At 45.8% G+C, this 12,308-nt stretch overlaps 1 protein-coding gene across 4 annotated transcripts in view; it reads left to right on the top strand.

Annotated features, from left to right (window-relative positions):
• The window catches only part of CDYL2 (chromodomain Y like 2), a 268,630-nt gene that overhangs the window by 240,129 nt on the left and 16,193 nt on the right, over positions 1-12,308 (top strand). For all 4 annotated transcript variants that reach the window (XM_072819359.1, XM_072819354.1, XM_072819352.1 and 1 more), the window contains 2 exons: positions 197-414; positions 8,147-8,319. In XM_072819359.1, the coding sequence (XP_072675460.1) occupies positions 197-414; positions 8,147-8,319 (391 nt within the window). The remainder of the gene's footprint in view (positions 1-196; positions 415-8,146; positions 8,320-12,308) is intronic.

The raw sequence follows: 12,308 nt of genomic DNA, 5'->3' as shown, positions 1-12,308 counted from the left end.
TGGGGCCATGCACAGAGAACTCTCTCTGTCCTAGTTCAGGTTTGGAGATGAAGCAGTTCATCCCTGGGCCCTTCACCCAAGAACAGAAGGTGTGTGAGGGTCCCAGCCATATCCAATCTGAACATCCTGTGATCACCCTCTTCTTGTGGGATTGTTCCTATGTCAGTTTCTCACTTTGGTTATCTGATTTTGGAAGGCTCTGCTCTGACCAACGGGGGATTAAACCTGCACAGCCCCGTGAAGAGGAAGCTGGAAGCAGAGAAGGACTATGTCTTTGACAAGAGGCTCAGGTACAGCGTCCGCCAGAATGAAAGCAACTGTAGGTTTCGGGACATTGTCGTGCGGAAGGAAGAGGGGTTCACACACATCCTGCTGTCCAGCCAGACCTCGGACAACAACGCGCTGACCCCCGAGGTGAGACGCAGGGACCGGAGGGGAGGGTCAGGCTGGAGAGGGCTTCTCATGCAGAGTGGGGCACCAGCTTCCTCTTTGTTCCATCGGGGAGCCGATGACAAAAGCCAGCATCGCACATGCGGACTTGACTGTAGGACACAGTGTGCTAATCACTTTACATACATTATCTATTTGATCTTTGTGACCAGGTAATGATACTGTCCCATTTTACAGATGATGACCTTGGTAAATGGAGAGATTCAGAAAACCGATCAGCGTCCCAGAATTAGTCAGAGGGCAGCCCTGGAATCCAAACACCATATCTTGGGCTTGTCTAAGCATGTCAAATTTCTTTGCTTTGGATGAAATCATACTCAGCTCAGTTACTTTTTTTTTTTTCAATTGAGATATAATTCACATACCATAAATTTCACTCTTTTAACATGTACTTTTTTCAGCATATTCACAAGGGCACAGAACCATCACCATGATCTAGTTCTAGCACATTTCCATCACCGCCAAAGGAAACCCCATGCCCATTAGCATCCCCTCCCCATCTTCCCTTGCCAAGTCCCTGGCAACCACGGATCTACTTTCTTTCCCTACAGATTTGCCTATTCCAGACGTTTCATATAAATGGAAGAGTATAGTATGTGGTCTTCTGTGACTGGCTTCTTCCACTGAACATGATGTTTTCAAGGTTTATCCCTGGGTAGCACACGTCATTGCTCCCTTCGTTTCCTTTGTGTGGATGTGCCATATTCTGTCCATCAGTTGTTCAGTGATGGGCATTTATATTGGCTCCATTTTTGACTACTGTGTTAGGACTAATATTTGTGTACAAGTTTCCATGTGAATGTGCTTTCAGTGCTCTCAGATATATTCCTCCTGGCAGAACTGCTGGGTTGTATGGTAACTCTGAAATTATTTCACTTTCTGAGGAACTGCCAGACTGTGTTTCACATGCTGTTTTCCATTTTCACTGGCTGTGTACAGGGGCTTTAGTCTTTCTGCATCCTTGTCGACACTTGTTATTGTCTGTTCTTCTTATCGTAGCTGGTGGGGCAGGTGTGAGGTGGTATTTCACCATCATTTTGATGTGCATTTTTCTGATGACTAACGATGTTGGGCATCTTTTCGTGAGCTTATTGGCTATCTGTCTGTCTTCTTTGGAGAACTGTCTATTCACATCTTTTGCCTAATCTTAAAATTGTTTTAATTGTTGAGTTTTAAGACTTCTATATCAGATATGTGATTTGAAAATATGCTCTCAAATGAGTGGGAAATGTCAGTAAGGGTGACAGAGCATGAGAGACTCCTAACTCTGGGAAACGAACAAGAGGTAGTGAAAGGGGAGGTGGGGGGAGATGGGGTGACTGGGTGATGGGCACTGAGGAGGGCACTTGACGGGATGAGCACTGGGTGTTACGCTATATGTTGGCAAATCGAACTCCCATAAAAAAATACACACACACAGAAAAGAAAGAAAATATGTTCTCATTCTGTGGCTTGCTACTTTCTTGATAGTGTCCTTGGATGTATGACGTTTAAAATTTTGATGAAGTCTGTTTTACCTGTTTTTTCTACCTTACCTTTTTAATGCTAATCATGCTTATATTTTAGGTGAACAGAATGGGGATACAGTGAATACTCACTGCCGTTACATAGCACCATTTAAGATCTGGGGTACTGAGGGGGAACAGTGAAGAACCGATTAATATTTTTTAAGAGATTCTCAATGGTGCAAATGTGGGAAAAGACTCATCCAAGAAGCCCTCTCCAACTAGACCACCCTGCCATAGGAGGGGTAAATGGCAAAAACCATGACAGCACCAGCTACCAGCAGCTCTTTGTGCTTTGTATTTGTTGTTTTTCCCATTTCTTCTCCCAGGACCCTTCTGATGTAGAATTCTTATGGTCCACCTCTTATTAACAAGATAACACAGATTTAGAGAATTTAGGCCTAGAGTCTTGTAAGCTTCAGGGTGCAGGACCCTTGCCACTTGTGCCTGCCATATTGTTTCTCACAGTCAGCCCAGCACCTGGCCCATTGAAGACAGCAAAGTCCACACTTCCCCTTCCCTGTCCTGTGATATCTTGCACTCTGATTTCATAGTAGTAATGAAGACACAGAGGCTTAACCACAGGAGTGGGTTAACCACAGTGACACAATTAAGGAGTGGCCGTCCACCCTGACTGGGCTTGGTAGGGTGGTCTGACATGGCCCAGTGTATCCAGTATGCTCGGGGAGGCCCAGCAAGTGGGGTGGGGCAGGAGGTACTGTGTCCTCGGACTTGTAATCACATATCTTATCATTGTGACTTACAGAAACTGTAGTTCCCTCAAGGGACTGTGGGTGTGGCAGTCAGGAATGATCGCCATAAAGGAAGAGATGTAGCTAAAGCCTTTGCAGTTTGTGATCATCTTCTGCCCCCCCCACCCCCCATAAGTGTGCTATTTTGGGGTCTCTCTCTTCCACCTTCAGAAACCACCTCAGGATTCTCTGTAGTAGAGAACTCTGTGGTTTACCATAAAGGTTGCCCTTCACATTTTTATACACCTGGAAGCCTTGTTAGTTTAAGCTCGTCATGAAACATCCTCATGAAGTAATGATTCTTAGATTTTTCCTACTTCACTACTTTTTAAAAGCATGTTTTTAAAAGGCACAGCATTTTCCTTCAATAAATAGAATGAATATGGAGTTCATCTTGTCTCTTTGGAGCAGCTTTATGTGTTAACCATTGCCTACTCACCACGGAAGATGTGTGGCCTCCAGCTGATGTCATCAGGTGCACAGGTTCTCAGCTCCTGAGATGTAGACTTGGTTAATTAGGAGTTCCATTCCTAATTGGTGCCTGTTGGTAACAGAACGGGAGGAAAATGGAAAAAAAACACTGATCTGGTGTTTTTAGCTATCTCAACAACCAAAGCAGATTGACTACCTAGATAAGCTGGCCAACTGGGTAAAGTAGCCCTGAAAGAAAGACTCCAGAGAAGTGGAGATGGTGGTACCAGAGGAATATAGATTTTGTAGTCTAGTAGACTACATTCCACTCTCCAGGCCTCTACTAGCTTGCCTTGGGAAGTCACCTTACCTCTTTGAGCTTCTTCATTTATAGAAGTTATAGGATACCTTGCTTGTGGGATTAGAGATGATGTCTGCAAAGAGGCTCACAAAATGCCTGGTACATAGAAAGCGTTCTGTAAATGTTCCCGTCATTGTTAAGATGAAGCAGAGGTGATTTAATGGCCTCCAGCAGACCCAGCCTTACTTATTCATGGAGCACCTGGGACGAGGCCACCCTGCATAGCATAATTGGATTTCCTTTTCTAGTTGTATATGGGACATTGGTTGGATTGGCCTCATGGGCAGAAATTCATACATTTCTGGGTGTGTTAACTAGATTCTGAGGCTAGCGGGTGTGTTGTAATATTGCTCCTGTCTGGAATATAGCAAAGAACCAGGAAAATAATGAAAATGCCCCTTTAGGAAAGAACCAGCAAAATAGATTGCCCAAAGTGTTGGTGATTAAAAGCCCATCTACTACCCCATTAAGAAAAGACCCCAAGCCCTCTCAACTCCCAGTTTATTGCAGTGCTCCCAGCCTAACCAGACTATACCACCACTGTCCATGGGAGCACACCAGACATGGGAGAGTCATACCTCATACCCTCTTGATCACACCCACCATACACACCCAAACCCCAAGGCCTATTAACTTTAATCCTTGAATAGCCCACTAATAGGCTTTCTTCTCTCTGTTTCCATCATGACCATTATATACTGTCTGGACTGTTGTAATAACCTACTAACAAGCATGCTCTTTCATGTTTCCTCTCCTGTAATCCATTCTCCTCAAGGTGGGCAGGGCAGAGTAATTTGCCAGGAATGCAAATCTGATCAAGTCACCCCTTCTACACACATGCGCACATACGCGCACATACTTCAGATACGACAGTGATTCCATTTGCTTTAAGAATCAAAACTGTTCATGAGGCAAATGAGGCTGTTGTGTTCTGAGCTGCCCACTGCTGTAAGCCTCCCTGCTTCATACTACACATCCCCCTTCTCTTTTTTTTTTAAAGATTTATTTATTTATGATAGAGAGAGAGAGAGAGAGAGAGAGGCAGAGACACAGGAGGAGAGAGAGAAGCAGGCTCCATGCCAGGAGCCTGACGTGGGACTCGATCCCGGGACTCCAGGATCGCACCCTGGGCCAAAGGCAGGCGCTAAACTGCTGAGCCACCCAGGGATCCCCTCTCCCTTCTCTCCTGCACTCCAACCAGCCTAGCTTTCTTTCATGCTCACACCTGCCCCAGGGCCTTTACATATACTTGTACTTCTGACTGAAACATCCTTTCCTTCCTCCTTGTCTAGTGGCCTTGCATTCCATTCAGGACTCAGCTCAATCACTACATCCATGGGATCCCTCCTCACTGCCCACCCCTAGCTCCCTCCCAGGTTACATCTGCCTCTCCTCTCAGGAGTTTTCCCAGCATCACTCACCCCTCCCTTCTGGAACTTGTTATGGTTGTTAATGTACATGTATTTTTGTGATAATTTGTTAAATGTCTGGTTCCCTCCATTACACTGTAAACTTCTTGAGGAGGTAAATACTGTGCAACTCCTTCAATTCAATAAACATATATTAAATATTTTTATGTGTGAAATTCTGGACTAGGTGTTACAAGGGCTATACAGATGAGTAGAAGACTATTTTAGCTTTTAAGGAATTGTATTAGTTATCTATTATTGCATAACAAATTGCGCTAAGCTTAGCATCTTAAAACAATGAACGTTATCTCACAGTTTCTGTGGATCAAGAATCCTGGCATGGCTCAGTTAGATGCTTCTGGCTCAGGGTCTCTCAAAGCCTGTAGTCAAGGCATGGTTGTCTGCAGCTGTAGTCTCTACTGAAGGCTCAATGGAAGAGGATCCACTTCCATTCTCATCCAGGCAGCTGCTGGCAGGTCCTCACTGGCCAGAGATATCAGTCCCCTGCCATGTGGCTGCTCTGTATGTGCTCTTCTGGACATGGTAGCTTGCTTCCCCAGACTGGGAGCTCTGAGGGGAAGACAGAGCAAAGGAGGACAGCCATGTCCTTTTGTATGCCAGTCCTCTCTTGAACGGGACATCCTGCCGCTCTTGCTGTACCTTGAGGTAAGATGTGAGTCATGAGGTCTGTCTGCACTCACAAGCATGTGACTACCATGGAAGGGATCATTGAAGGCCATCTTAGAGGCTGCCTATCAGGGATTTAAATCAAGCAGGAGGTAAGGTGAGGCAAAGATGCTCACATTTGACAAGGGGGATTGTCACAAGTATCATAGCAGGGACATTTGGGGTGTTGGGAGAAGGAAAAGTTTGCGTTTAGTCAGGGATAATTGGGCACACGTTCATGAAGGTGCTTACCAGTGAGATGGGCCCTGGGTGGCTGATTTCCGCAAGGAAAGAGGAAGCAGAGAAAGGGACTCTGGTCTACTCCCCCTTTCAACCCACTCCTAGTGAATTTGGTTATCTGGCTCCAACCCATGGAGATCAGAAGGTAGAAGGGGGAGTGTGCAGAAGGTGCAGAAGGGGGCAGGGGGAGTGTGTTTTCTCTAGAAGATGCTGACATCTGGAGCAAGTGTCTAACAAGAAAGTATTGAGGGCTTCATAATATGTAGCAAAGAAGCAATCGTTTTAGAATGTTTTACTTTAAACAAACCAGCTATATTTTACAATTTGGGGTCCTTCAAGGAGGTAGAAGCATCAGTCCAAATTGGATTATCGATACGAGAAAGGCAAAGGAGAGCTGTACTAACTAGATATAACAGTCTTTAAATTAAAAAAAAATAGTTTGTACTTTTCTCACATGAATGTAACACAAATTTACTTTCCATTTAATTTATAAAGGAGGTGGCTGTTTTGTTTGATTTTGTCTTTACTAATTGACAAGTAATTGTGACCTCAGAGAGGGAGGCCACTCTGAATCCTGTGTGGAATGGCAGTGCACCTCTTTACAGTGGGTTTTCTTTTATTTGCCTCTCAGAGAAATAGAGTTCATGGATCATTCAGAGCGTGTCTATTTCTGGAGGCAGATGGATTAAAGGACCCACAAGATAGTGGCCTATTCACGTTTTTGATGTTCAAAATGAATCTGTGGCTTATACCCTGTTAGAATGGAAAGTGCCTCTCCCATCCTTACAGAGCACAAGCTGGGAGATTCTCCATTCAAACATCCAGCCCTATTTTTTTTCCCATTAAAATTCACCCATTTATTTAAGTCATCCAACAAGTTTGGAGTGGTAGAAAGAGAAGGGATTTGGGGGTGAGATTTGTACCATGGTTCTGGCTCTTGCTACTGACCTCAGGCGGCTTCACACCAGTTCTCTGAGTCTCCCTTGCATTACCTGCAAGATGTGAAAACCATTCCTTCCTATGTGGGATTTTCATTTGGAGTAAAATATGTGGAAATTACCTCTTGCAATCTCTGGCACCTCCAAGCACTTAATAAATGGGTTTTTTATTTTTAAAGTATAGTTTTTAAAACATGGCTCCCATAATATTTTCCCATTGTACCCTATGATTATGCCTATTGAAAAATTATTAACAATCCCTTAAAAGCCTGTTCACTTATTGTCTCCCCAGTTGGACTCTCAGCTCCACCCAGGCAAGTGCATGCCTTGTTTTCTCTTACCATGCCTTTTCTGCACCTATTCACTTATTTTTCCTCCTTCTCTCAGTTATGTTGGATTGAGTGATTGAGCTTTCTTTATTTTAGCCCCCTCCCCATTCATTGTAATCCATGTACTTTTAAGAAATTATCCTTAAGTTCTGTACACATAATGAAGCCTCCACATCATCCTCACCTCTCCATCACGCCCAGACCTAGAACCTTGGCATGTGGTCATCATTCTTTCTTCATCTGACATGCTGTTACCGCCTGGACTCCAGTTCTACCCTTGTGCAAACCCTCAGCCTCCTTGGTCAAAATCAGTATGATGATTTTATAGTCATTCTTATATTGATTTATCAGCACATTCACCATGTTTCTTTATTGGCTGTTACTCCTTGCATGTCCGGTTTTTAGCTTTCTGAGTATAGTTTTTCTTTCTGAGTGTATCCTTTTTAAATTCTCTCAGTGAGGGTCTAAGAGTGGTAAACATTCTTTTGCTGAAAATGCCTACTTTTTTTACCCTTGCTTTTGAATGATAGTTTAGCTGGATATGGAATCTGTGTCTGATGGTTGTCTTCTTGGCATCTTGACAATTTTGTGAGTTCTGATGCCATAGCCCACTTCTCACATGGTACCTCTGAGCCATGCCAAAGTCTTAGTTGAATTAAGGATGAGCAAGAGTATGATTAAATCTGGCCTTCTAGATAAGGCTAACATACCTCCCTTGGAAATGTGCATAGGAATTTCCCCCACACTTTGAGAAGGGCTAAACACGCAAATGCTGGAAAAAGATTTGTAGAGATTTACCAGGGATCACCCGGCTCCAAGCCAGGCTTCCAAGTCTGTAGCCAGTGACCCCACTGCCACCTTCACAGCACTCTGCCTGCTTTGGGGAAGCTGTAGGGGAGCTCTGGTTTTGATGTTTCTTTGCTTAGTCTGGATGTGGCTTGTATGCAGGAGTCTTCCTGCATAGGAAGAGAAGATGCACTCGCCTCTTTCCTCAGGGGTAAGGCCTCTGGCGGGCTTGACATCTGAAAGCCCCCTGGCTTTTAGACAGACACTTAACATCGCCGCAAATCCATCTCTGCCCACAGATTATGAAGGAGGTCCGGCGAGCGCTGTGCAACGCGGCCACGGACGACAGCAAACTGCTGCTTCTCAGTGCAGTGGGCAGCGTATTCTGCAGTGGCCTAGATTACTCCTACCTAATTGGCCGGTTGTCCAGTGACCGGAGAAAGGAGAGTACCCGGATTGCAGAAGCCATCAGGTGAGCTCTGCTCATGTTTGGACACTTTGGGACCTGCCTCCTCTTGGCAATTGTAGCACATAAAAATATAGGCTGCTCAGTTAGATTTTTAATTTCAAACAACAAAGAATTTTTTTATCATAGGTATATCTTGTGCAATGTTTGGGACATACTGATACTAAAAAATTATTTGTTTTTTATCTGAAATTGGGATTTAATTGAGCATCCTGTATTTTTCTGCCAAAATTAAGGTGCCTTTGCTCTTTAGGTTAGATCCCACTTTATTCTTTTGATCAAAAAGAGATTTTATTTCTTTATATTAAGCACAGCATCTAGTAATGCCCATGTGTTATCCATGCTACTCCCACTGTCTGTCTGATAGTGAAATCTTTGATTTTCTGGGTGTCCTGAAGCTGACATGGCTCAGCACTGGAGAGAGGATGGAGGATACCCTGGGCAGCTCTGCATTTGCAGACCCCATGGGGGGCAGCGGAGTGCTTCTGCCTCTCTTGTTGCCTTTGGGACAGAAGTTGGGATCCTGGGGCTGACATCTGATCCCAACAATCAGTATCTCTTTTGGGACCCTAAAGGATAGATATTTCCCTATTATTTATGGATTTATCAGAAGCAATTGAGTGTTATTTTCAACAAGAGCCATCACTCAGCCTCCACCCTGGGAAGGGCTCATGCTTGCTGCTGCACCTTGTCCCATGCTCAAACAGGAGTCACAGTGTGGTAATGCCACCTGTCTCTCGGAAAGGAACACTTATCTGTGTGTCTTGGTGCCTCAGGCTTCACAACGAGGGGTTTTCTGGGGCTTCCAGGCTCACTGCACCTGGCAGCATTACATGGAGGCTGATTCCCATGTGGCTGTGGGAGCCTTCCAGGAGATACGGAGTTTCCAAGAGATGACATGGGGATGCTGCCACAGGTGGAGTTCTACATCCCCTCTTCAGGGTGAAGCATCCAATGAAGTATGCTCCAAAACACGTGTGTGCTTCCTTTTGCAGAATTCTTGCCCAAAGAGACAAAATGTCTTAATGCTGTTATTAAAAAAGGCGTCATGGTTGCATGCCCCTCCCAAGCTTCCTGGCTATAGACAGCCCTGGCCACATCCACAGCTGTTTATTCCCTGCTTGGACTTAGCTGTGCCTTTTAACAGCTGCCTAATCACTTGGCAAGGAGAGCAACAGGGTCCCCAGTAATCTTCGTTCCATTTGTGGGACCATCAGATAGGGTGCACATCTCTCTGGCCTGAGGAAAGCCTTGGCCATAGCCATCATGTGGCTTACGGATTTCAGTGGAGGCATTAGCTGGATTTCCAGAAGTCCCAAATTTGAGGAGATTCTGAATGCGTTAGCTGACTTCTTGAGAAACGCAGGCAGTAGGATTTAAGACATTTGCTGTCTCATCAGAAAAGTGAGTTTCTCTTAGGCAGAGTAGAGAGGGAAGTGGCAAAGGGAATTCTTCCAGAATTCAGAGGGAGTGGAGGTTCCTAATATGTGAGCCTGTAGAGACACCAGGAGAGGGAATGGGGGATGTGTCCTAGACCAGTAGTTCTCAGACCCAATAGCATAGTGAATCCACAGGGAGCTTCTCTAAAACCCAGCTGCTTGACAACTCCAGAAGATTCCAAATCAGTGAGCATGGGGTGGGGCCAGCACATCTTTGCTTTTTAAAGTTCCCTTGGTAGTTCCACTGTGTTAGAAGGAACAAGAGTGGGTGAGGAGCTTAAAGGGGGTAGATGGGAGTGCATACAGTATGGCCCCATAGAGAAGAGTGCCCATGAGGTCAGAAAATGTGCCTTGCCCATCATCATCAAGCACCTAGGGGAGGTTCCAGCTCCACAAACTTTGGAGTGCTTCCCCTGGCAGCCATGCTTCGGAGTTTGGGACACAAGGTGGCAGAGAAGCATTTCCCAGAGAATTTTGTGCAGCTTTCCAGAGAAGCATCGTGAGTGAATGGCACTGTCCATAAATTACTTTGGGCCATGCTGCAAATTCTGTCCTTGCTCCTGCAGATTTTCCAGGCATATTAACATATTTTTAGTCTGAGAAGTCTCTTGTGAAGGAACTTTGTTCAAAGTCTAGGATGGCTGAAACGTATTTTGGCCACAGAAACTTAAAACCTACTGACAGCCCTTGCAATTCTCTGGGGACATGCATGCTCTTGGATGGGCTGACCTCCAGGATCTGGGCATGTTGCAGCCACAGCACCTCCAGCACCACTCCCACCCCATCCTCATTGTTTCCTAGAAAAAATACACACACACATGACCCAGGACACCGTGTTCACTCTGCAGATGTTTGTTGAATGAACTAACAGATGTGAGAAGAGCTCAGATGATTCATTCAGCACAGGCTTCTGTCCAGGACCCAAACAAAGCTGTCAGCCCCATCCTGAAAGAGAGACTGCCCTCACCTGAACTCCTCACAGATGATGTGATAGTCTGCTGATGGGTTGCTAGGATGAAGATTAATCAAATAACCCGCGTGAGAAACTTAGACTGACCCAGCACATAGTTCATACTTAGAACAGGTGTAAGGAGTTATTTTCATTGCTAATACTGTTATGTCCAGCCATGAGTGCTAGCTAAGTCTGGTCTCACTGGAGAGTGTGTTTCAAGAGCACCCCTCTGTGGGCCCCAGGATGGCTATTGCTGTGTGTAGCTGGTGCTCACAGGTCTCATACTGGCTGGCTTGGCTCTGAACTTTGGCAGTGGGAGAGCTGCACCCTATGGCTCTGGTTAAAGGGAATAGGTAGCCCACAAGGAATGCTAATTGCCCCAGGTGGAATCCAGACATCCCTGTATGTAGAATATTGCTTCAGCATCTCCTTTTGGCCTAGGGGTGGATTACTGACCACTGAGAGTGGAGCAAGAGCAGCATCTGCCCTACCCAGCAGGTGCACTGACTATAATAATATAAGCAGTATTGACCAAGGGGTCCTGCATGCCAGGCACGGTCTCCTTTAAATCCCAGAGGCCCTATGGGAACAAACCATTGGCTTTCCCATTTGACAGGGAGGAAAATGAGATTCCAGAGAGTAAGTTGTCCAAGATCTCACTACTGGTTAGGGGCAGAGTGGAGATTTGACCCCAAAATTCTTGCTCCTTATGCCACATCAGAGCAGCCTAATGCTCAGACAGGCAGAGGCCACTGGACTCAGGCTGAGTGGAGGAAGCTTTGGAGCCAGAGTCAGCAGCACTGATGGACTTTGATGCTAAGGAAGATGGCAAGTCATCTTGCCCGCACAGTCCCGCCACCCGAGTCAGGATCAGATATCTGAGCGGCAGCATCTGTAATGCAATATCCTGTTTGCCGTCAGGCTTCTGTGTCCACTGGGCCTTTGTGATAGAGATCTGCTTGAGTGAGAGGAAGAGGATGGGGAGAGTGGTCTGTGCATTGCATTTTCATATCCAGGACATGAACCCATGAGGCAGCCTGGAGCAAAACAGGATGGCGTGAGGGTGCAGGAGTGGAGCTGGGCACACTAGCTCCCCTTACCCCTCCTCAGGATGTGAGATCCCTCTGCACAGAGCTCAGGTTGGAGACCACAGAGGGAAGGTTCTGGGCTCTGGAACAGTATATTCCCTTAAGGTTGTGAGGGCCAAGATGAATTCCTGAGGGGCTGCCGTGTGGAGATTGGGGTAGAGTGAGAAAGTTAGAGAAGCCCTCATGAAGTCCACAGCAGGTAGTCATCTTGATAGGGAAGGACCCTCTTTACTGAGTGTGTTCTGCAGCTGCTGGAGAATGGTGGATCCTCATGAGGCTGGGGAGGGAATCCTGCACTGAGTGGAAGATTTGGCTTGACGACTCCTGAAGTCCTTTACAACTTCTGAGATTCAAGGTCCTGGAATTCTATGAAGGGGTTTAGATGTGGAATGTTGGCCCCAGATCACTCAGACCCTGTGGCTCCAAGGACCCTGCCAAGAAGCCCCACATAGCGTGTGGACTCCAAATTGCATTTGGTAAAAAGCATATATTAAGGCCAATGACTGAGGCCATGAA

This window comes from Canis lupus, chromosome 3 (assembly GCF_048164855.1).
Source record: "Canis lupus baileyi chromosome 3, mCanLup2.hap1, whole genome shotgun sequence".
NCBI lineage: Eukaryota > Metazoa > Chordata > Mammalia > Carnivora > Canidae > Canis > Canis lupus.
This window is presented reverse-complemented; position numbering and strand designations above follow the sequence as displayed.